The sequence below is a fragment of the Crocodylus siamensis genome, chromosome 4, assembly GCF_052110815.1.
Source record: "Crocodylus siamensis isolate JL-2025a chromosome 4, ASM5211081v1, whole genome shotgun sequence".
NCBI lineage: Eukaryota > Metazoa > Chordata > Crocodylia > Crocodylidae > Crocodylus > Crocodylus siamensis.
Window position 1 is genome coordinate 143676516 of NC_143398.1, and position 25623 is coordinate 143702138.

The following is a 25623-nucleotide window of genomic DNA, read 5'->3' on the forward strand; positions in this document are numbered from 1 at the left end:
TTCAGTGAGTCCTTCCTAGTCACACTGTTCTCCTGCTTAACACCCTCTGTCTGCCTCCCTCCAATAGAAATGTCTCCCCACCCCAGCTCTCCTCCTCTATCTCTTTTCCTCTCATCATTTCCTCCCCCCAAGGCAGGAACTGAAGCATCAGAGAAAGGCTCAGACTGCCTTCATTTACCCATCTCAGCTGGGTCACAGGTAGACATGCCCTGCTCTGTTGTTCCCAGCTGGCTCTTCCTTCTCATCCTGTCACCGCTGGGTAAGTGCATCTCTCAGGGAAAACAACAGAGCAGAGGCAGGAGAGATAGCAGAGAACTGTTGTGCATTTCTCCCAGCACCCATGGGCCCAGATCCTGTCCAGCTGCATCCAGGGCTTGATGCTCCAAGGCTCCTTGCAGTGCAGTGAGAAATGGTGGAGGTCCAGGGTGGCAGAGTAGAGGGTTGCTGCCTTCCCCTGGGGATCGTTCTGCAGCCTCCCTGGCTTTCAGAAGTTTCTTCATCTCCAGCCTGAATTTTTCCCCATTAACCAGTCCCAGTGTGTCCCAGTAAACACTCTTCTCTTCCACTCTCCCCTTTCCCCACAGGATGTGCCATCCGCCAGTCCCTGGACACTGTGGTCCAGCAAGGAAAGCCAGTGACACTGACCTGCTCCCAGGAGAAAACCCAGATGGAGTTCATGTCCTGGTACAAGCAAGCAGCTGGGGAGGCCACAGGGCTGCAGCTGGTGGTATTCTCCATAGAATCATCCAAGACAGAAGTGGAAAAAGATTTCCAGGGTCATTTCTACAATAACAGGACAGGGAGCTCTCAGCTGTCTCTGTACACTCACAGCACCTGGCTGAACGACTCAGGCACCTATTACTGTGCTAAGCAAGAACTCACAGTGGCCCAGCTGCTGGAGGGGCCTAGCACAAAACTCCCTGCAGGCGGTAGGGAACAGACTCTCCCTGCCTACCCTGCCTCCACCCCCAAGTCGAGCCCTGAACCAGGCACAACAGCCTCCCCTACCCCCCAACCCCTTGCCAACACTGCCCAGAAACTTCAGACCCCAGGCATTACCCTGCCCTGTCCCTTCCTCTCTATTCCTATCTACCCCTCTCGCCTTTCCGCACCTCCTGTTCCCTTTTGCCAAGTCCCCCCTCCTCCCACTCCTCTGCCAAACTCCCTTTTCTTCCCTCCTTTCTTCCTCTGCTTGCATCCTCTCGCTCAGGCCCTTCTCTCACTTTCCCCTCCCTCTCTTCTGGCCTCTGACTCCTTCATTGCTTTTCCATCCTGCCATCTCGACCTGCTCTGCACTCCCCTTTTATCCCTCTTCGTTTTTGCTCCCAGCTATTTTGAGAGTTGCAATGCCAACCATTTCCGCCATGATGTTGCCCTCCCCTGTACTTTTACCCTCAGGATTCCTCTTCTTGTCTCCTTTTCCCCTTCTGTTCCTTCCTCCTCTGCCTCCCCCTTGTCCTCTGTTCCACATCTCCAGCATGCGTCCTCTAGTGCAGGCAGGGGCAGGTGAGCATACAAGATGTTGTTTCCAGGATTAACAATTTTGTCTGAGATTTTTTACTGCTGGGTGCAGACCGCCTTCCCGTGGAAATTGCTGAGGGAGAATCTCTTCCCAAGCCAAGACTCAGGATCAAACAAGCAGTGGGGACCCTGGCTGGTTCTCCAGCTGGAGGTGGATGGGTAAGACACAGAGAGCAGAGAGACCCCAGCACAGGCACCCCGTTGCGAGTGTGAGAGGGGCTGTACCCTGCCCTTCAGGTCCAGGTCCCTTTACACACATTCCCTGCTGTCTACAGGCTGCTCTCGTACTTTCCCCCCACACAGCACACACCTGCACCTGGGCCATGTGATCTCATGCCTGGTTCACAACCCCTCTTATCAGCTCTCCAGTCAGTCGGTAGAGGGAGCTGTGGTCACACATATGGACCATGTGTTACACCCACACTTCCAGACCTCCTCCGGTCCCCATCCCACACATTCACAAGTCTTTGAGCACATGAAGGGTTAAATAACTCATTTTTCATTTCAAATTATTTTCACTGGTTTTCTTTCCCCTCTATCAAAACAAAAAGGCAGGCAACCCAATGCTCACAAATATGTCCAAACAGAAAAAATAGAGACGATATAGCTATAAAATACCATATTAATGAAGCATATGACCCCTTAAGTCACTGTGTGTATTATCCCTCCTTGCTATCTGACATCTACAGGGCCCAGCTAGCTGCCTGGATATGATCATGTCCCCTGGTGGCAGTAGCTCCTGTCCATCTGCAGTGGGCCTTGTCACCTAGGAGCAATGATAGTAGGAACTTCAGAGTGGGAACCATGATTACCAGTATGTGGTATATGGGCAGGGCAGAAGAAGGCAGAAGGGGAATGGAGACCCAGAAAGAGAGCCATGTGGACCACAATAGTCAATTGTGTGTATAGAACTGTTATGAGGTAACCACAGAGACTGGAGTTAATATAATAACCATCTAGTATGTCCTTAGGTGCAAGGCAAGCGTTACACCTAGGCTCTCTTCTCTGGGGGGCAGTCCTTTCCATCCCTTTTACTCAACAGACAGTTTATAGTTTCATAGTTAGTAGGGTCTGAAGGGACCTGAGCAGATCATCGAGTCCTGGCTGCTGCCCGGGGGAAGTGGTGGCTCCTGCAGCATGAGTGGAGCCATGGAGGGAAGTTTGCCACACTGCCCTGGCAAAGCACCTCCTGCCTGCCCGGCAGCAGCAGGGGCAGTGGTCCAGTTGCGCCCCTCGCTACTGCCGGGTGGGCAGGGGATGCCTCACCAGAGCAGCGTGGAGTTCTCATTGGCAGCGCCAAGTTTCCCCACCCGGCCCTGCTCTGCCGTGCCACGTTAAGTCCTGCCTGCTGGGCCATGGAGGCCCCAGGGGAAGGGCAGCAGGGTGGGGAGTCCAAAGCCTGCAGTGGGAAGTGACTCCTCCTGCCCCCACCCCACCCACAGATCTGGGGGGCATGTGTCCCCCTGCCTTTCCCTGGGACTGCTTACAGGGAGGCACTGCGCTGCCCTTCGGGTGAGTTGCCCGCAGCCCCGTCCTGCTCCCTGCTGGGACCTTTCAGCCTCACATGGATCTGGGCCCCAAGCCCCACGTGCCACCCTACCTGAGCAGCAGCCCCAGCCCCTGCCATACCCAACTCCCTTCCTCCCTTCCTACCTCCCTATGGGGGCTTCAGTCTCCCCTTGCTACCCACCAGCTGCTCTGCAGGCTTCCTCATGGCCATGTGCACATGTGAATGTGCACATGCACATGCTTCCCCCTGCCTGACCACCATCTGCCAGCTCCCCCCAGCCCCTTGCAGGCTGGAACTCTGCCTGACTGAAGAGAGCTCTGAAGAAGTGCAGAATCTGTGTATTTCTTTCTTAAAATGAGAAGATCACATTTTTCTCATTTAAAAGGGAAAATCTACATTTTCCCCATTTTTCTATGGAAAACAGAAAACCAGGATCCTTACTTGTCAGTAGAGCAGTCCTATATAAGCAAAGACCTATAATTTCTTAAACAACTAGGACCAAGAGTGTGATTCACGAAGCTGGCAAAATGTACTTTGTTACAGCAGGCAAAGCTGGGACTGAGAGGTGGAGCTGAGGTGCCCAGGAACAAGGAGCTCACCATTTGGTGAATCTCCATTTGTTCTCAGGGTCCAAGAATCAGGTGACAGAGAGAGCTCTGAAGTGAAGGACACCCCTGAAGGTGTGAATGCACCCTAACAGTGTCACAGGTGCACACTGCAAACCTTCAGCCTCTTGCTCAGGGCTGATCCCATCTCATTCACCACCCAGAAAAAACATCCCCTGGATGCCAATAATCTGAGCATCAAATGTCGGATAGGCTCAGCGGCTGCACACTGGGAGTAACAGGTTCCTCCTGGCTCTTCGCAGTGACCTTAGAAACATCCAGACCCAACCACCAGTACTCATTGAGACCTGCCTCTTGCTTTGCCTTTCCCACCTTCGTCCCCCTCCACAAACCACTGGTAATGCATTTACAAATCATGCCATTGTGCTCATTAGCAGTACCTGCCATAGCACAGCAGAGATTCCCACCTGTCCTTGGGTAACAGGTCAGCTTGGGATGCCCAGGGACCACTAATGCATGGTCAGCAATGCATGGGCTATGAGCTCTCCATCAGGGTCATTCATCCCCAGCTGCAGGAAAGGAAGAGCTGGGGCAGGCACTAGGGGGCTTGCCCATCCCCCAGTGCAGTCTCCCAGGGAGGGAAACACAGCCATGGACCTAGGGCCATCATGCAGGCAGGGAGGGATGAATTGGGATGGTGGCGCAGGAAGGTAAAACAGAAAACAGGAAGAGGGGTCCCTAGGCCAGATGCCGTATTGCACATATCACTCTGTGGGCCCCAGCCATGCCTGTGAGCTGAACTCAGGGGAAAAAGGTGCTGGAAATGGACAGCCCAGGCTCCTGTGGGAACTGGTAACTTCCCTAGCTAGCAGGGAGAAGGGCTGAGACTAATAGTGCTAAAATCAGTCCACAGAGACCTCCTTGGTAACATCCAGGGTGGGGAATCCTGCCTGCCAGGTCTGGCTTTCACCACACTGTGCTCCCACCTGCACACGCGGTGCTCACTGCTTCCCCCAATATGGTCCCCACAAACAGGACACACCTACACCTTGGTTGTGGCCTGGGCACAACAGCTGCCTGTTACCCACCCCCTCCCTAGAGGAGGTGCTAGAAGGGAGCCATGGTCACATGCACAGACCTGGGTTATAGCTACTCTCCAGGCCCAGGACTGATAATTACATGAGAACACTGACTTTTTATTTTTTATTTCATATATGGTCATTAAGAAAATTTGATGTTTTGCCTCGTACTGTCAAGGAAAACACAGAATGTCTACTTGATGTACAAGCAGACATGGAGTGCAGTATGTGCCCAAGCACTTTGAATATAGGGTCCTGATGAATCTCGTGGCATAGCCCACACTCAGTGCACTTCCTAGCCCCCACCTCCCAATACTCTGATTCCCCCAGGGGCCCAAACAAGTGCCTCTCTCTGTCCTTATGCTCTAGTACCAGCAGCCTGATGCATTCCCAGGGTGCGTGCCCTGCCAGGTGGGCACTTGTTGCTTCTCCTGTGGAGGGGCCCTCCCTAGGTGCAATTTTGCAGAGGAGGGACCCAGCCTCCAACATCTGGCAGGCTCCTCCCCCTGCTGCCCAGAAGGCAGCACCCAGGGTGGCTCTGGACAGTCTGGGATGTGTCCTCTGCACTGATCCGACAGAGTCATCTTCCCTCTATACCATGCATTTGCTGTTTCCCCCCTGCTCCCAGTGAGACTCAGCGAGAAGGAAACCCAGCCCAGAGAGAAGACAGAGAAGGGGACAGCTATCAGGATGTGGAGGTGTCTCCTCCTCTCCGCACTGCTCCTCTGGGGGCCAGGTATGGTCTGAATGAGTGATGGAGAGTGTGTGGCAGGGTGGCCCTGAATGCCAAGCTGAGGGGAAACCATGTCTTTGGTGAGACCATGGGGTGCAGCGGTCTCTGGAGCCCATGACCCACCTGGCCTGCAACACAGAGAAGGACAGAGAGCAAAAAGCACTTGAGAACTGGGTTTGTGGGCAAAGTTGTCCATGTCCTTGGATTGTGGGACCTACCGTAGTGTACCCGTTCCTATATGGGCGCCTTCTCAGGCAGGTCTTGGTGACTCCGGCCATTGGGAACTTCAGCCTCATCCAGGATCCCCACGTGGACTTGCTTGTACTCAACTGGGAACAGGATTCAACTGAGAATGGGATGGTTTTCTTTGTCATCCTATTTTTCTTCTCAGTGTCTCATTACTCCTATCATTCATTTTTTCTTCATTCCCACTTCCCCCTTCCCTGCTCCCTTCCTCATTCTCCCTTTCCTCACTCCCTCACCTCATCTGCTTCCACTTGTCCTGAGGGTTTTCCTCCTAGCTGTGTCTCATTTCCTTACAGGTTTCTGCTCCATATACGTGAAACAGCCACCTTTCCTGACGAGGATCCCCAAAGAACACACATCACTGCAGTGCACCTTAATTCAGACCTTCACATTACCTACATGTTCTGGTACCAACAGCGGGAAGGCAGGGAGCTGGAGGCGCTCTTCTACTCTGCAGGAGAAGGCAGTGAGAGCTCCTTCACAAAGGAGCCCATGGAAGCCAACAGGAGTGGAAACGACTGGACTCTGACCTGGAAGAGCCTGTCACACTCAGACTCAGCTGTGTATTACTGTGCCTGCAGTTATGCACAGTGACACAGTACACTGAGCCAGGCTGCAAAAACCTAGAGAGAAGTGCAGGAAGGCACCTGGGTTTCCTTGGCAGACCATATCATGGTACAAATCAATGTATACCTAGCTGAATTGTCCAGCAGAACATCAGGCACCTCCAGAAGGAACATAGAGACCCTTTGGGAGACTGCTCAGAGGGTCACACCCCTCCTGTGTATGTCTGACCCTGGTAGTAACCTTGGGCAGCCTGCTAGTCATTGACTGGGGCTCATTTTGACTTCTCTGTCCTGGAGCTCACTAATATCTCTCTCACTTATTCACTGTCTACATCACTTCATCTTTCCATTCCTTTCTCTCATTGCTGTTCTCTAGTTTTATTTCATACTTCTATCCTGTAGCTGGCTCCACCTGCCCACCAGGTGCCTAACTGTGCCTCTGAGCCTTGTCCTGGCCTGTCACTGTCACACTCACAAGAGGGCTGAGCCAGGCATGGCCATGCAGAGGTGTGTGGAGGAGATACAGGACCTCTGTACTCAGCAGGGCTGAGACCATGACTGGAGTTTGGTGACCTAGTGCAGAGCCTCATTTCACAAAGGATGTTGGAAAGGCGCTCCAAGGCTGTGGCTCAGCTGGGGTGTCTCTGGGCATCAAGCCATAATACTGGGATCCAGAAGCAAAGCTGCAGGTAGAGATAGAGCTCCAAACACATCCATATTTTGAAATCCATAAGGAAGAAAAATGAAGGTTAGAGTGAGTAACCCTCAGCGAAGGTAAAGGAAACTGTGGTGGGTCCATTGAATCGATACCTATCTGTGGGGAAAATGTGTGAGGGAATAAAATCTGTTTTCCTGAGATATTTAAGTTTCAGTGATTTGTCCTTTCCAAATGAACATCAAGTTATTTGACTTCCCAGTTTTTGAGAGCTCCATCAGCATCTCCCTGACAAGCTGCTGAGTCTCTGCTCATCAGGCATTGGGTCAGTGCCTCATATTTACTGATGTGTGAAGATGTGTGCCATGCAGGAAATGCCTCAAACTGTGTGGGCTTTTGTCAGCAGAAAACCCAAGGCCAGCTGCACTCTCTGGTGCCAGCAAGACCCAAGATGGGTCCTGAGAAAATTCCTTTGAGGGAAACATCTGCCCCCCCCTGGAGAGTTCAATGACAGGCAGCTCATGCTGGAAAAGAGACACTCAGGCTCAACCTCTGCAGTGCACCCATAGGAAAAGAGCCAGGGAAACCTCAATGCAGACACAGGGACAGAAATGCTCCCTGCATAGGCACCTGCTCCTCCCAGTCTCGGGTCTCATCTCCCAGGGCCCAGGAGGGACTCCAGGTGCACAGTGTGAGGGACAGCACATGCCCTGGTCCATGGATGGGGCATGCAGAGGTAGTGTGAGGAGGCAGGACAGCCCCAGGATGAAACGTGGCCCTTCTGTGCCACTATCACACCATGAGGTGGAGCTGCAGGCTAGACAGAGGAGCTCTCTGGACAGAAGGCACCTGCAGGTGAATCCCTCTTTGGAGAGCTGTGCTTCCTGTCTTCTCTGCAAGGTCTCAGACTCAGGCAGAGCTGTGGGAGGGGCACCAGGCACCTAACGCTGCCCTTGACCCTGTGAAAGGCACCAGAGGGCCCCGGGACACCGGCTGCTAGACATGCGGCTCATCCTGCTCTTGCTGATGCCTGGTAAGTGCCAGAAATCCTGTGCTGCACTTGGAGGAGCGCAGCATGATTTCTCTGGAGCCTCGAGCTTGGATCGTGGAGCCCTGTTTCTTACCATCTCTCCCTCCCTTCTCCCTCCCACAGCTGCTGGGGCCGGAGACCTCATTTCACAGTGGCCAAGAGCAGCCATCCAGAGCCCAGGAGACACCGTGACCATGAGCTGTTACCAGAACCACACCACTCACGCCTACATGTTCTGGTACCTGCAGCCCCGGGGACATGGTCTGATGTTAATAGCTTCTGCCAATACCAACGCAGAAGCCTCATATGAGAAAGGCTACAAGAAGACTAAGTTCCCTATCTCCAGGGATGACACAAAGCTGTCAGTCATGACAGTCACGAGCATCACAGCTGGGGATGCAGCTACCTATTTCTGTGTGCCTTTGAATACACAGTGGGGTGAAGGGATGAGGGTCTTGGGCAAAAACCTCCCTGGAGGGAAACAACATCTGAGAAACAGAAGAGAGAGATCAAAGCACACCTGTCTGAGAATCACAGGCCTTTCAAACCTCAGACTCACAAATGAAACCCATTCAAGAGACGTTGACAGACCTGGGATGCTGAACTTGTACGTTCCCCGCACAGCCCTGATCCTTCTTGTAAGCTTGCTGCTGTTCCCACCTGGCAACTGCAATAGTACCAGGGTATTTTCTATGCAGTATTATGTGCAGAATAGAAGGTATCCTTCTCCAAAGAAGCATCCCACGATCTACGCAGGTTTGTGTGCTTCAGGGTATCCTTCTGCTTCAGGGTCTCTGAAGGCTCACAAGCACAGAGCCATCCAAGGGCACGGCCCCATCATCTCCCTGCAGATCTTGGCCTGGTTGTATTCGCCTACACTTGCATGCCTACACATCACTTAGATGGTCGTGTCACCTATCTTCTTACTGTGGCTCCTTAATCTGGCTCTTCTCTCCCACCTGCCTTGCTGTTTTAAATTCATTTCTTGTTTAGGAGGCTATTAGGTAACCAAAGTGCTGTGATGTTCTGGGGAGAGTCTCTAGTTCCCTTACTAGCTGTACATGCTGCAGGCCCCTATATGCAATTGGATTATACCCTGGGTCTCCACTCAGTAGAGGCTGGCATCAACAAGAAAATAGGAAGCAGTAACATAATTAAAAATTGAAAGACAGAAAAGACCACAGGGAACAATCTCAAGGGCTGCTTGGCTCTCTGCTATGCTTGCCTCTGTAACTCCCCTCAGCTGTTCTGGTGCCCTGAAATGGCACTAACAACATGACCAGACATAAGATCAAAAGTAGACCCCCAGGTATGTGTTAACAAAATCTGGTTTTACTGGTGTCCCCCAGAATCTCTTGGGCCAGAAATGGTCCTCACTCCCTTGGCTTTGCTCACACCCCAAAGCTCCTCCTGGCACACACACAAAGTGGACACTTGCTTTGCAATGAATCCTGCCATATCTGTCACTGTAAGAAGGTGCTAGTCTTTGCAGAAGCAAGCTTTGGAACCACATACTGGAAGAGAGCAGGGAGGTATCCTTCAGCCTCCCCTTCCATGTTGACCGTGCAATCCTCATGTCAAATATCAACATAGCGCAGCGCCCAGCTGGGGCAGGCAGAAGATTTGTTCCTGGGAAGTATCAGCATGTCCGATGGCCCCACTCCAGAGGTGTCTGTATCCAGGTCTGGGCTTTGCCGGTCGCTCTGGGAGAGGCCGCAGCAGGGTCAGGGTCCTGGTCCAGGTCCAGCTGCACCTCCTGTTGTTACAGCTCTGCATCCCCCCCAGGGCTGCTCCTGCCCCAGCTCCTCCCACTCCCAGGCCCTTGCAGAGCCCCACCTCCAGGAAAGCCCCAGCACAAAGTCTTGCTTCTGGCCAGTGTGTGCAGCAGAGACCATGTGGCTGGTGCTGGGGGTCTCCTGTGGCTTGCAGCTGCTGGCAGGTAGGCCTGTCCCCGGGGGCAGTGCCGGGGGCTCCAGGGCAGTGCGGCTGTCCTTGCTCTGGCAGTTTGCTTCACTGCTGCCAGCCTCTGCCTCTAATCATGAAGCAGATCCTGGTTCCAGTCCCTGGGGGACAAATGAGAGGCGAGCAGAGACAGGGGCTGTTTTCAGCTGGGGTATGGGGGAGGTGCAGTTTGTGGGGAAGGGGATGGTAATAAGTGTATCAGATCTCTGCTGGCAGAGGAAGAGTGGGGGGCAGGAGGACGGAGACAAGGCCTGCCCGGGGAAGAACCTGAAAGGAATGGCTTTGACCAGCTCCTGTTGTACATCATTCAGAGACACTCGGATGAGGGCTAACAGAGGCAAGCTGTGGGTCTGGGGACAGGCTCAAACACATGGTGAAGTCAGGAATGAAATCAGCCAAGGGGAATTTGTAACTCAGAAGCTGCCCGGGGACTGGATCCTGATATATGCACAGGGCAGCTGGGGCTGTGTCCCCCTGCGTGTTGTTCCTGCTCACTCAGCCGCTTGGTATCTCTTGTAGGTCTGTGCACTGGGGTGACGGTGACTCAAACGAAGTTTGTCACCGCCCAGAATGGGGCCAATGCGAGTCTCCCCTGTGAGCACGATGGCAATGTTGAATACAATACTATCTTGTGGTACCGGCAGGACAGAGCTGCAGGAAACAAACTGGAGCTTGTAGTCAGCCATACAGATGGGTTTAAAACAGAGCCAGAGGCCAAATTCAAAGAGAAGTATCATTTGCTGCCTGAAAGCAGGACGAAGGCCTCCCTGTACATCGTCAGTGGAACAGCTGAAGTCTCTGCAGTGTATTTCTGTGCAGCCAGTAAAGCACAGTGAGTCCTTCCTGCCTCACAGCTGTGCAAAATCCCCAGAGCCCTGCTCATCTCTCCGCACACACGCCTCAGCCACAGCCGTGGTCTGAGCTGTGATGTGGGAGAGGGACAGTTGCCCATCAGTGTGACCGTGACTCATGGCTGTAAGGAAGGAGCCTGATCAGCAGCCTGGAGCCCTGGCCCTCCATTACCTGCTGCCCAGCCACAGGAGAGGGAGGGGTCAGGGAAGCTGTGCTGTGTGGACTGTCATTTTGCAGAGTTTGGTAGAGACCTTGTTCCCTGCCAGTGTCTAAGGATACATTTGGAAATACAGCTTCTCCTGCAGTGTGCTCCTGCCTTAGAAGGATTGCCAGGTGCATGACATGTCTGTTGGGGACGGAGCCATCAAGGCAGCTGTGATAGTGCGGACAGATTGTGCTGTGCTTTTGGGGCCGTGGCAAGGGCTCCAGGACTCACAACCCCTGGGGCTGGAGCAGGCACCCGGCTGAAGGGTCTGGAATTGCCTACACAGCAGCTGGGAGGAGAATAACCCTGCATGCCCACTCCTGTGCTCTCTGGGATCAGTCCAGCTGCACAGGATCTCACCCACCCAGATGCTGGCAAAAACACGGGGAGGCAGTGTGCATACACACACGTGATCAGGTCTGACATCTGCGAGCAAATCTGAAATGGTGTGAGGGCACTAAAAAGAGACTTTTAGGACAGGGACATTCAGCCATTTCTGGGCAGAAGCAGACTGAACTTCTGTCCGGGGGCAGCACATGCCGGAGTAGGTGGATGGGCAGTGCAGGGGTAGTGCAGGGGTAGTGTGAGGAAGCAGGACAGCCCTGTCCCAGGCTGAAATGTGGCCCCACTAAGGCACTATCACACCGTGAGGTGAAGCTCCAGGGTGGGGGCCAAGGGCTCCTCTGCACAGATGACACCTGCAGGTGGATCGCCTGTTAGGAGCGCTGCAGGTCCTGTCTTGTTTGCCCAATCTCTCAGACACATACAGAGCTGTGGGAGGAGCACCAGGTGCCTAATGCTCCCCCTTGACTCAGTAAATGGCAGTAGAGGGCCCCAAGATACTGGCTGCTAGACATGCTGCACATCCTGAATTTACTGGTGTCTAGGAAGTGACTAAACTCCTGCCCTGCACTGGGAAAAGGGCAGCATGCGTCTCCATCTCATGGAGCCCTGTTTGCTTTCCTGCTTCTGCCCTTCCCAGTTTCTGGGACCAGAGACCTCCTCTCACATTGGCCAACAGCAGCAAGGCACAGCCAGGGGAGGCCACGGCCATGAGCTGTTATCAAGATACACACCACTCACCCTGCATGTTCTGGTACCTGCAGCCCCAGGGACATGGTCTAACATTAATAGTACTGCCTACACCTGCACATGACCCTCTTCTGAAAAAAGCTACAGTGAGACCTCATTCCTGATCACTAGGAGTAAGACAAAGCTGTCAGTCATGACAGTCAAGTCCATCACAGCTGAGGATGCTGCTACATATTCCTGCGCTGCCAGTGATTACACCGTGGGGTGAAGGGAGGAGGGTCTGGGGCAAAATCCTCCATGGTTGGGAACAGAACGTCAGAGAAACAGCAGAGAGAGACCAACGCACACCTGGCTGCAAGGGAAGCGAGCCCTTCCAACAAGGCTGACCTTGTGGGAGCATCCTTTCAATGTTACCTGGCAGGTGTGTCTCCCTGGGAGCTGCCATGGCAGGAGCACGTTTCCTATGGGGTCCTCTCTCTCCCATTGTGGGCTTTGTGCTCTTCGGTGGGTGCTGTGGAGCACTGACGTGCCTGTGATGCACAGACTCCCTGACACATGGGATGGGCACTTGAGAGGCATCATCCTTCTCCAGAGGCTTGTTTTCTGGGGACACCGGTGCCTCTGATGGCTGTGAACAAATAAGCAGACAGGTTAGGGCCCTGCATTCTGTATCTGTGCTGCAGGCAGAGGCATCTCTGTCTGGCAGGAGCAAGGCAGAGCCCCCTCTTCTCTCACTTTGTTCCCCTCCAGACCTGGCAGCACCTTGCATCCCCCCTCATCCTTGCTCTGCCTATGCACTGTCCTCCTCCTGACCACCTGGCTCGCAGGGCTGCATAAGCAGCACTTACATCTCCTCTGAGTCTTCCTGACAGAGCAGGGCAGGACTGTGTGACAGGGGCAGCTTCCCGCCTTCCTGTCACAAGCCCAGGCTGTAGAGCCCCAGGCTGCTGCAGGTGCTGGCACCATGGGAATAGCCCCTGCCCTTGGCCCTGCAAACTCAGGGCTGGAGCAGCAAATGTACTCGCTGCCCTGTTCCCTTCTCCCAGATTTAGGCTTGGGGGCTAATGGCTCCTCTGGACAACGTATCCTGCAGATGAATCCCCGTACAGAGAATAGCAGTTGTCTTCAAGTCTCACAGACACACTCAGAGTCATGGTCTCCTCTCACTTCCCCTAGACACAGCGAATGGCACCAGGCAGGCTGGTGACGCCAGGTGCTAGATGTGCGGAGGATGGTCACAGGGCTCTGCCGTGGGCAGTGAGCTTTGTTCAGGCTTTCTGTGTAAGCCCTGTCCATGGTGCCAGCCCCTCCTTCCCCATGTCTGCCGGGGCTGCCAGAACTCACACATGCACTGTTGTACTCAGGGCTCGGGAGTCCCGAAAGCAGTGATTATCAGCTGGGTGCAGCAGCAACCTTGGGTGCTATGAGATCCCTTTAAGGGTGCAGGGCAATATCAGTGCTGTCACACCTACACGAGTCACAAGGTAAACCCAGAGTCTTCAGGTAGGGCACCATAGTGTCAAGAACACAGTGATGTATTGGAGCCTTTCTGAGCCCTTTGGAGGAAAAGGATAACTCCACTATTTGCCGATAGTCAATAGAAAAAAAGAGTGAAAACTAAAACCTGGCATTTTCTGAATGGGGTGCGTTCAGTGTAATGATGGGAGCTTTGAGTCTAGAAAAGCTGAGCACCTGTTAGGGCCTTGTTACACATTGCCCTTTAATCTGCGTAAATGTTGATGGGCGTTAGTGCTAGCTTGAATTTGCAGCAGTCACACCTCAAGGCTAAAACCTTTCTCTGACTGTCCCCCACTGCAAAGCTGTGACATGCCACGAGAGGGCTAGAGAGCAGAGGCCTGAATAGGAGCAACAGCTGTGAATTGCCAATACAGGGCTAGTGAGCCAGGACTGCTTCTAACCCTGCTCTAAGTGGGGGCGTTTGAGAGACTGGATAGTGGCAGCAGGAACGCCTTGCAGGGGGTGGCAAGTTACTGGAATTGGGGTGGGTAATGACATGGGAGGTGGAAAGGAAATGGAGGTGTGGGAAGGGTGGTGAAATGAAGTCACCCACTGAAGGATAAAGTAAGTGAAAGTAAAAATACATAAAATAAAGAGGAAGTAAATCAAGGAAGGTTTCATGTTTTAATAAATTTGGATTTGGGATTGGGGCGTGGGGGGGGGTGCTGGGGGTGCTGGTTATGCTTCCCAGGGTGGTTGGGAGCTGGGAGTGGTGAAGAAAGACCATTTTGGGGTGGGGAGCAATTGCTATGCACTATTACTATGTGGACAGTCCAGGTGTTAGGAGTTCCTGGAGCCACCAATATGAATGTGTACCAGGGCTTTTAGAGCCAGAGGAAGGTAGACCCCCAAGCTAGGTCCACGCTGGTCAGGGCCAGTAGCGGGTGATGGACCCCAAGAGAAGGAAATAGCAAAAATGTAAAAACAGAAGGGTTCAGCTTACTTCGAGAAATAATTCATTTATTCAATTTATACTCTGCCCTTCCCAATAAGGGCTCAGGGCCTAGTGCAATGAGAGAACAAAATAACTTATTAAAGAAGGGAAAGAAGAAAGGAATAAAATAACATGAAAGGCAACTAGATTATCAATGTGAAGTAGAACCTCCTAAACCAGGGGTTTCTATTTTTCACAAGTGTACCCTTTCTGTTTCAAAGTTTCAGCTCTTGTACCCCTTTATATTGCAATTATTTTGAGGGGCTGAGTGCACATGTGCATGCAGACATGTGCATCCCTGCAGGTAAGTCAGTGATGGAGGGGAAACGGCCGTAGGGGGTGGGGGCAGATCAAGGCCCCCATGGTGAGGGAGGGAGTGGGGTGCAGACAGAGGCAGGGACTGGGATGGATGGGGCCCCAGCTTCGTCGGTTAATGGAATAATTGGAACCTGGCAACTCATCCAGGGGTGCAGGGGGGTTCCTGCCACTTCATGTGCCCTGCCCCCACCAGACTGTGCACAGGGTGAAAGCGGCTGCTGCTGCATGCTGGGTTTTGCATGCCACTACAGCTGCCTTAGGAGTGGTACAGTGCCACGCGCATCCCACCTCTGGGTGGGCAGGGGGTGTGGTGCAGCCTGGCAGTGGCAGGCATGTGGCATTGCACCACTCCCGGGGCAGCTGCAATGGCGCACAAAGCCCAGTGCGCAGTGGCAGTTGATCCTACCCCACACATAGATCGGGGGGCACGTGCCCCTCAGGTCTCCGCCAGGGTGCCCAAAGCCACGAGCCCCCTGTACCCTTTATGACGTTTATAAGTAGTCCTAGGGGTATGCGTACCCCCAGTTGACAACCACTGTCCTAAACAAAATCCCAGCCTATTTTGGTTGCCAACCATCTGCCCAGATACATTTTGGAAGGTCTTACAGCGCATCCAAAATGTGTCCAGGCTTGGGATCTGGCATAACTCTAGAGGGAGGGTGTCCTGGAGCTGATGAACAACTATGAGACCGATCACTCATGTTTTCACCAAGAAGACTTGGCACATCAACGATGCTTGCAGAAGGTTGCTCTTGGCCAACCTTTGGGATTGTGATGGGACATAAAAGGCAATCCATTAGGTACACAGGGTCAAGAGTGTTCAGGGTTTTATAAGTCGAACCAGCCCTCAAGTGCTTCCGGAGAGCTATTGAAAGCCAATGCTGACTCTGGAGCACTGGGGTTATATCTCCCTACTGTTAAAAAGTAGGCCTCCACGTTTTGCACCAGAAGTAGCCTCTAGGCCAGCGGTTCCCAAACTAGGATATGGTGTCTGTGTGTGCGTGTGTGTGGGGAGCTGTCCTTGCGCTAGGCCCTGGGAGCTGGCCGGAGAGGAGGCAGGGGTGTGTCTGGGGTATATGCATCAAAGTTGGTCTAGGCAATATCGTGCAGGTGCGGTCTGCCTCCCACATGTTTCTGGCGGCTCATCCTGCCATGTGGGAAGAATGGCAGAAAGGCACCCAGGATATGGAGCTGGAGCTGGAGCTGGAGCTGGAGCTGGAGCTGTCACCCCACATACTGGGGAGGACCTGCCAAGCTGCAGTTTCCCCCACTTCCTGACTGGACATGTGGTGCCCGTCGTGCATCTGCCAGGCCGCTTCCCTTCCCCACACTATATGCTACCCAGAGCAGTACAGCAGAGGAAGGTAGAGGTGGAGGTGGGGAGCCAAGCTGTACAGGAGCAGCTGCAGCTGCACCAGAAGGAGCCCTGCTGGGATGCTGTGCATGCTGATGAGGGCCTAGCGTGGCAAAGCTCCAGGCTTGGCCTTGGGTATCAGGTGACATTGGGATGCCCCAGGGACCACTAATGCATGCTCAGCAATGCCTGGGCTGTGAACTCTACACAAGTATCCTTTATCCCCAGCTTTGGCAGGTGCAGGAAGGGGGAGACCTCCTTGGTAACATCCAGGGCGGGGAATCCTGCCCACCAGGTCTGGCTTTCACCACACTGTGCTCCCACCTGCACACACGGTGCTCGCTGCTTCCTCCCCTATGGTCCCCACAAACAGGACACACCTGCACCTTGGTGGGGGCCTGGGCCCCGCAGCATGCCGGTTACCCGCCCCCTCCAGCAGTTCTCCAGCTGGGGGCTAGAGGGAGCCCTGGTCACATGCACAGACCTGGGTTATAGCCACTCTCCAGGCCCATCCTTAGGGCCCAGAACAAATAATTCCCTGAGAATAGTGACTTTTTACTGTATATATTTTTTTACTCCAAAAATGGACATTAAGAAAAGTTGATGTTTTGCCTCCTACTGTCAAGGAAAACACAGACTGAACGTGTGCTCAAGCACAAGCAGGCAGAGAGCACAGTATGTGCACAAGCGCTGTGAATATGCGGTCCTGGATGAATCTCTAGGCATAGCCCACGGTCAGAGTGCATTTCCCAACCCCTCACCCCACTCCCACATACACTGATTGCCCCGGGAGCCCAAACGAGTGTCCCTTTCTGACCGTATCCTCTAGTGCAATATTCGGTCAATGATTTTTATTATTCCCAAGGCCTGTGCTCTGCTAGGTGGGGCACAGCTGGGAGCTCCTCCCCATGTGCATCTACGCAGAGGAGGGACCCAGCCTCCAACTTCCAGCAGGCTCCTCCCCCTCGGTGTCCGCCCAGAGGGCAGCACCCAGGGGGGCTCCGCACAGTCCTGGGATGTGTCCTCTGCACTGATCCCACAGGGTCAGCTCCCCTCTGGGGCATGGGTTTGCCTTCTCCCTCCTGCTCCCAGTAAGGCCCAGCGAGAAGGAAACCCAGCAGAGAGAGGAGACAGAGAAGGGGACAGCTACCAGGATGTGGAGATGTCTCCTCCTCTCCATGCTGCTCGTCTGGGGGCCAGGTATGGTCTGAGTAAGGAAAGGTGTGTGGCAGGGTGGCCCTGAACACTAACCTGACGGGACATCATGCCCTTAGTGACACCATAGGCTGCAGGGGTCTCTGGAGTCCATCACCCACGTGGCCTGCGACACGGAGAAGGACAGAGAGAGAGAAGCACTTGAGAACTGGGTTTTTGGGCACGGTTGCCCACATCCTGAGATTGGGAGACCTACCGTATTGTACCCGTTCCTATATGGGCGCCGACTCTGCAGGTCCTGGTGACTCCAGCCATTGGGAACTCCAGCCTCATCCAGGATCCCCATGTGGACTTGCTTGGGAAGGGGACGGTTTTCTTTGCCTTCTTACTTTTCTTTTCAGTGTCTCATTATTTCTATCATTCTTATTTTTTTCATTCCCACTTCCTCCTTCCCCGTTCCCTTCCTCTTTCTCCCTGGCCTAACTGAGTACCTTCATCCTTATCTACTTTCATTTGGGCCCAGAGTTTTCCATCCAGCGGTGTCTCATTTCATTCCAGGTTTTTGCTCCATCTATGTGGAGCAGCCACCTTTCCTCACGGGGGTCCCCAGAGCCACCACATCACTGCAGTGCACCTTAATTAAGACTTCACATTACCACATGTTCTGGTACCGACAGCGGGAAGGCAGGGAGCTGGAGGCGCTCTTCTACTCTGCAGGAGAAGGCAGTGAGAGCTCCTTCACAAAGGAGCCCATGGAAGCCAAGAGGAGTGGAAACGACTGGACTCTGACCTGGAAGAGCCTGTCACACTCAGACTCAGCTGTGTATTACTGTGCCTGCAGTGATGCACAGTGACGCAGCGCACTGAGCCAGGCAGCAAAAACCTAGCGAAGTGCAGGAAGGAGGCAGAGACACCTGGGTTCCCTCAGTGGACCATATCATGGTACAAATCAATGTATACCAAGCTGAATTGTCCAGCACAACACCGGGCACCTCCAGAAGGAACATAGAGACCCCTTAGCAGAGTGCTCACAGGGTCACACCCCTCCGGTGTACCTCTGGGTCTGGTAGTAACTTTGGGGAGCCTGCCAGTCATTGACTGGGGCTCAGTTTGACTTCTCTGTCCTGGAGCTCTCTAATCTCTTTTTCTTTCATTCACTGCTATATAGCTTCATCTTTGCTTTCTCTCATTCATTCCTGCTCTCTAGTTTTATTTCGTACTCCCATCCTGTAGCTGGCTCCACCTGCCCTCCAGTGGCCTGGTCTGTGGAGCCCTGTCCAGATACAGGAGGGCTGAGCCAGGCATGGCCATGCAGAGGTGTGTGGAGGAGATACAGGACCTCTGCATACAGCAGGACTGAGACCTTGATTGGAGTTTGGTGACCTAGTGCAGAGCCACATTTCATAAAGGATGTTGGAAAGGAGCTCCAAGGCTGTGGCTAAGATGGGGAGTCCCTGGGCATCAAGCCATAAAAATGTGATCCAGGAGCAAAGCTGCAGCTAGACACAATGAGCTCCCCTTAAGGGAGGAAAATGAAGACTAGACTGAGTAACCCTCAGGAAAGGTGCAGAAAACTGGGGCAGGTCCAGGGAATCAGCACCGATCTGTAGGGAAAATCTTTGGATATAAACCTGTTTTCCTGTGATATTTGGTATCAGGGATGGCCTTTCCTCATGAGTTGTTGGACACCCAGTTTCTGAGACCCCCCTCATCAGTGTCCCGGACAAGCTGCTCAGTCTCTGCTCATAGAGGATTGGGTCAGTGCCCCCTATTTACTGTTGTGTGCAGACGTGTGCCATACAGGAGATACCTCACGCTGGCTTTCGTCAGCAGAAAGTCCAAGGCCACCTGCATGCCCTGGCACCAGCAAGGCTCAAGGTGGCCCTGGGGAAATTCCCTTGAGGGGAACATTTGGACCCCCTGGACAGTTCAATGACAGGGATGCCTGGTTGGAGACAAAGACACTGAGGCCCAGAGCCCATCCCCTGCCTCCAGCACACCCACAGGAACGCGCCCAGGGAACGCTACCCACCGGGTCACGCACATACTCCTTCCCCTTTGACACATGCTGCTCCTCCTCCCATGTGCTCCCCCGCCCCACAGCACAACTCTGCTCCATGGCGGCTAGGGGGAGCCCTGGGCACGCTCCCTGACAAGTGTGTATCAGCCCAAAAGGTGGGTTTGCCCTTCCCCTCCCGCTCCCCATGAGGCACAGCGAGAAGGAAACGCAGGGCAGGGAGGAGACAGAGCAGGGCACAGTTGCCAGCATGTGGGGATGTCTCTTCTTCTCCATGCTGCTCCTCTGGAGGCCAGGTAGGGTGCACGTAGGCAGGGGAGGCATGCACCAGGCAGCAGCAAATGCCCGGCTGAGGGGCACATTCCAGCTAGTGAAACCGAGGGGCGAGGGGTTTCTGGAGGCTACAGAGAGGGACAGAGAGCATCACCAAGGGGCTCTGCCAGGGAAAGACTAAGGGGTGAACCCCTGCATAAAGAAACCCCTGGCGTATCTTGTCAGCTCAGTGGTTTGGGAGAAGAAATGGCAGGCTGGGACCGAGCACTGAGCACCTTCTGTTCATCAGTGAAGGAGACTCGCTTCCACTTCTGTCTGCTCTCAGTTCCCTGCGTATAGCACAGCTCTGGTTGTCTTGGTCAGATTTGCCTTTCTCACTTTTATTTTAGCCTCTTTCTCAGTTTTCTGATCACCTGTCCAGATGGATCTGTCATGTTCGTTTCCAATTCCTCTAAGGTTTGGGCTCAGAGTATGTGGAGCAGCCACCTTTCCTCACAGGGATCTCAGGGAAGCCGCAAACGGTGCAGTGTACACTAAAACAAAGTGGCTATGACTGGATGTACTGGTATCGACAGAGGGGCAGCAAGGAGCTGGAGGCGCTCTTCTACTCTGCAGCAGATGGAGATGGAAACCCCTTCACAGCTGAGCTCATGAAAGCCAAAAGGAGTGGAAACATCTGGACTCTCACCTGGAGCAACGTTTCACTGTCAGACACAGCCATGTATTACTGCGCCTGCAGTAGTACACAGTGACACAGAGCCCTGAGCCAGGCAGCAAAAACCCAGAGCCAGGCAGGGACAAGGCAGGAGGATCTGTGCGCTGTCTTGGGCAGCAAAGGGGAAATGCTACCAGGAGGAATAGCTTATTGCACCACTGCTGCATTCCTTCTGGCCAGCTCATTTGAGTCTCGGGGTCCAGGAGCTCTAGTAGCTCTGAAGTCTAGGCCTACCTTCTCCACCACATGTGAGCTGGTAGAGCCTTCTAGTCAGCTCACATTGCTGGATTCACAACCACAAGTATATGATGTCTCAGTTCTTTTATTCCCAGGGAGCCTTTTCCATGCATAGGACCCTTGTGTTTCTCTGATTAGTGCTGCCCCTCTCTGCTCCCACTGCCAACCTACTCCCAGGGACCCCATATGTTGAATGTAGATGCTATTTCCCTCAACCTCTCCTGACTGAGCACATCTAAGCCTGTTCTTTCATGGCATCTCCCCACACGTGGAATACATCTACACCTGAGACAGCGCCCTCCCTGCTGTTACCAAGACCCCACTTACTGCTTTCCAGTTGGTCCCTAAAAGGAGCTGGACACAGTGACCAGGTGTTATACCCATGTTCCCTGCTTGCTCTGTTGTCCTTTAATCCTATCGCCAGGAATTAGTTTAGAAAAAATTGTTTAACCAACCACTGTCATCATTAGAAAGATGATTTTCCCCTCATGGTCTCTTTGCCTCTTGTCAAGGAGGAAAGAAGAGCGATGGGCAGTGGCATGCAAACATTGTTGCAGAGAGATAACGTGTACACAATGATTGCAAATATAAAACGCTGGATTCGTTCACAGATAGATTCCCTGCTCAGTCCACAGATGCATAGGCACTGTGTGCAGTCACTGTGCTCATAGGGAAATCATCCTGTGGAAGCTGGTCATGTCTTCAGCAGGCAGGGACAGGGTCTGAGATTAACAGTGCAAACAGACCCCTCCATGGGAAGCCCCTTGGTAACATCCAGGGTGCCGAATCCAGCCTGGCCGGTCTGGTTTCCACCTCACTCTCCACCCACCTGCAGACATGGAGCTCATTGCTTCCTCCCATACCATCCCCACTAACAGGACATAACTGCACCCTGCTCATGGGTCTTCATGCCTGTTTCCCAGGTGCTTCTCCTCAGCTCTGCAGACAGTCTGTAGAGGGAGCTGTGGTCATACAAGATCACGTATTTCTTATACACACACCAGGACTGTGTGTGTTACTCACTCCAGCCTTTATGTTCTTACTTTATAGAGCTGAAAATCTGGAAGTGTTGGGAGGTCTGACCAGTTAGCCTCACCTCTATCCTTGGGAAAACCTTTGAAAAAATTATTAAGGATCACATTTGTGAGAGTCCAGCAGGAAGAATAATGCTAAAGGGCAATCAGCACAAGTTCATTGCAGGTAGATCCTGCCTGACTAACGCTGTTTCTTTTTATGACTAGCTCACAAAACGCTTAGATGCAGGGGACGAAGTAGATGTCATCTACCTGGATTTTAAGAAGGCCTTTGATACGGCATCTCATCCTAATCTCATAAATAAACTGAGCGGCTGTAATGTAGATGATTACACAGTCAGGTGGGTGGCAAATTGGCTAATGGGATGCACCCAGAGAGTAGTGGTGGATGGGTTGGCATTAACCTGCAAAGAAGTAAGCAGGGGAGTTTCCCAAGGTTCAGTCCTTGGACCAGCACTATTCAATGTCTTCATTAGTGACTTGGATGAGAGCACCCTGTCCAAGTTCGTTTATGACAATTAATTATGGGGTAAAGTAAACACACTAGTGGACAGGAGACGAATCCTGGTGGATCTGGACAGGTTGAAGAAGTGGGCAGAACAGAATAGGATGCAATGCAACAAGGACAAATGCAAGGTGCTGTACTTGGGGAGAAGGAAACACCAACACGCTTACAGGCTGGGGAATGATCCTCTCAGCAGCACCGTAACAGAAAGGGATCTCGGAGTCATAGTTGACTCTTAGATGAATATGAGTTCATACGAGGATTGCCAAAATCTGGAATGGGCTCCCCAGGGAGGGGGTGCTGTCCTCTACGTTGGGAGTCTTTAAGAGGAGACTGGACAAGCACTTGGCTGGGGTCATCTAACTCCAGTGCTCTTTTCTGCCCAGGGCAGGGGGTTGGGCTCGATGATCTGCTGAGGTCCCTTCCGACCCTAATATCTACCAATCTATGAATGAAAACCTGATTCTCTGATTTCTCAGTTCCTGAGAGCCCATTGGCATCACCCTGAGCAACAGGATGGAGATTGAAAAGGGAAAGTTCAGAGTGGAGATGGGAAAAGAAATGTCCCCTGACTCAGACGTTCCACCCCGGGGGATCTTTGCCAGGCACCAGGACTCAAAGACCCTCAAGCTGTGGGGACCCCCTCTGCTGGACAGTCTCAAGGACAGACTCCACACAGACCTCCTGGCTCTCCCCCCATGGGTGCCCTGAGGGCACTGTTTTCTGCCTCTCGGCAGCCCCACTCTCACGCACATCTTCCCCTCTGCACGTGCTGCCCCCCTTCCGCGGGCTCCCCTCGCACAGAGCCCACCTGCGCTCCATGGCTGCTGGGGGAAGCTCTGGTCACATTCACCAACCGGCGCGTGACAGCAGGCGGGGTTTGCCTGTCCCCCTGCTCCCCATGAGCTGCAGGGAGAAGCAATCCCAGCAGAGGGGAGGAGGCAGAGCAGGGGACTGCTGCTAGGATGTGGGGACATCTCCTGTTGTCTGCCCTGCACCTCTGGGGGCCAGGTAGGGTCTGAGTGAGTGCGGGAGGGCACAGGGTGGGCAGCCTGAATGCCAGGCTGAAGGGACACCTTCCTGCAGGTGAGACTGAGGGCAGAAGGGGGACCCTCTGGCCTAAGACATGGGGAGGGTCTGAGAACAGTCTGTGCAGGCTTTCCCTCTACTGCCAGAGTCTCGATTTCTACTTCCCTCTTTGTCTCATTCCCACTTCTTTTGCTGTCCTTTCCCTCCATCACTTATCCTCTGTTGCCTTTCACTGACACTCCCGAAGTCTGACACATTGTGTCCCATTTTCTTCCAGCTGTGGGATCTGACTATGTCAAGCAGCCCAGCTTTCTCATGGGGGTCCCTGGAAAAGGTACACACCTGACATGTACATTAAAAATGTCCTCACACATCCACATGTTCTGGTACCAGCAGCAGCAAGGCGGGGAGCTGGAGGCACTCTTCTACTCTGGAGGAGAAACAAGTAAGGTCCCCTACACGAACAAGCCCATGGATGCCGAGAGGAGTGGAAACGACTGGACTCTGACCTGGAAGAGCCTTTCACACTCAGACTCAGCTGTGTATTACTGTGCCTGCAGTGATGCACAGTGACGCAATGCCCTGAGCCAGGCAGCAAAAACCCAGGGGCAGGGAGCAGGCAGAGGTGGCTGAGTGCACCCAGACAACACAATCCAGCAGCCTGGCCAGGAATACCGCTGGACACCTTCTGCGAACCATGGAGGAGTAGGTGACAGACTAGAGCCCCACAACACCGATTTCTTGGAAAAACCCTGACCAAATCATGACACATAGTACTTTCTCCTCTTCCTGCCACTTGGCAGGACAGTGCCTGAGCTGGTCCTGGGAAGATAGTGTGTGTGTCTATGTCTATGTGTATGTGTGACAGAGAGAAAAAAACAGGGGATGCCATTCTAGTCCCTGGACACTGGCATTTCATCCCTCTACCCATTACAGAGGAGGGTAAAGAAGCCAGTTGTTGCAGGCTCCTTGCAGCGTCCCATTTTCATAGTTTCATAGTTTCATAGTTTGTAGGGTCGGAAGGGACCTGAGCAGATCATCTAGTCCGACCCCCTGCCATGGCAGGAAAGAGTACTGGGGTCAAATGACCCCAGCCAGACGTTCATCCAACCTCCTCTTAAACATCCCCAGGGTAGGAGCCTGCACCACTTCTCTTGGAAGCTGGTTCCAGACCCTAGCCACCCTGACTGTGAAGTAGCGCCTCCTGATATCTAACCTAAACCTACCCTCTGCCAGCTTGTGACCGTTATTCCTGGTCACTCCTGACGGTGCTCGGGGAAACAGTGACTTCCCCAATGCCTGCTGATCCCCCCTGACTAGTTTATAACAGGCCACAAGATCCCCCCTCAGTCTTCTCTTTTGGAGGCTGAACAGGTTCAGGTCCCGCAGTCTGTCCTCATAGGGCCTTTCCTGTTGTCCCCTGATCATACGAGTGGCCCACCTCTGGACCCTCTCGATGCCGTCGACATCCTTCTTGAAGTGTGGTGCCCAGAACTGGACACAGTACTCCAGCTGCGGCCTGACCAGTGCCGCATAGAGGGGGAGGATCACCTCCTTGGACCTGCTCGAGATGCATCTGTGGATGCATGCCAAGGTGCGGTTGGCCTTCCTTACTGCCTCTCCACACTGCCGGCCCATGTTCATCTTGGAGTCAATGATCACTCCCAGATCCCTTTCCGCCTCCGTGCTGACAAGAGGGGAGTTCCCCAACCTGTAGGTATGGTGCCGGTTGTTCCTCCCAAGGTGCATCACCTTGCACTTGTCTGTGTTGAATCCATCCTGTTCTCATCCGCCCACCCTTGTAACCTGTCTAGGTCAGATTTTAGCCTGTTGCATCCTTCCAATGTTCCCACATCCCTCCACATCTTAGTGTCATCAGCAAATTTGAACAGGGTGCTTTTTACCCCCTCGTCCAAATCACTGATGAAGATGTTGAACAGTGCGGGCCCGAGGACCGAGCCCTGCAGAACCCCACTGCCCATGTCCGTCCAGGTTGAGAAGGACCCATCCACCACCACCCTCTGGGTGCGGCCCTCCAGCCAGTTGGTGACCCCTTTGACTGTGTGGGTGTCTACACCACAGCCCCCCAGTTTCTTAATGAGAACAGGGTGAGAGACAGTGTCAAAAGCCTTCCGGAAGTCCAGGAAGATTATATCCACTGCTACCCCTGCATCTAATGATCTGGTGATCTGATTGTAAAAGGCCACCAGGTTGGTCTGACAAGACCTGCCACTGATGAACCCATGTTGGTTGCCCCTAAGCATGCAGTCTCCTGCTGGCCCCTCCTGGATGTGTGCCAGCATAATTTTTTCGAACAGCTTGCCTAGGATCGAGGTGAGACTAACTGGCCTATAGTTTACCGGGTCTTCCTTCCTGCCTTTTTTGAAGATGGGGACCACGTTGGCCCTCTTCCAGTCCTCCGGTACCTCACCAGAGCACCACGAGTGCTCAGAAAGCCGTGCCAGGGGACTTGCAATGACCTCGACCAGTTCCTTTAGAAATCTAGGGTGGAGATCATCCGGGCTGGCTGACTTGGAACCCCTCCAGAAGCTCCTAACTAAATCCTCGCTAACCCGT

At 53.3% G+C, this 25623-nt stretch overlaps 3 gene segments (V, D, J or C); all 3 read left to right on the forward strand.

Annotated features, from left to right (window-relative positions):
• Nucleotides 1-204: 204 nt before the first annotated feature.
• Nucleotides 205-3696, forward strand: LOC149866675 (T-cell receptor alpha chain V region RL-5-like). The segment is given in 3 exon segments: nt 205-259; nt 585-929; nt 3659-3696. Coding segments are annotated over 3 exon segments (438 nt in total).
• An 11001-nt stretch (nt 3697-14697) lies between these two features.
• LOC149866676 (T cell receptor beta variable 30-like) lies at nt 14698-18090 on the forward strand. The segment is given in 3 exon segments: nt 14698-14713; nt 17174-17281; nt 17795-18090. Coding segments are annotated over 3 exon segments (420 nt in total).
• Nucleotides 18091-22982: 4892 nt separating this feature from the next.
• LOC149866677 (immunoglobulin kappa variable 3-15-like) lies at nt 22983-23619 on the forward strand. The segment is given in 2 exon segments: nt 22983-23028; nt 23324-23619. Coding segments are annotated over 2 exon segments (342 nt in total).
• The last annotated feature ends 2004 nt before the right edge of the window (nt 23620-25623 follow it).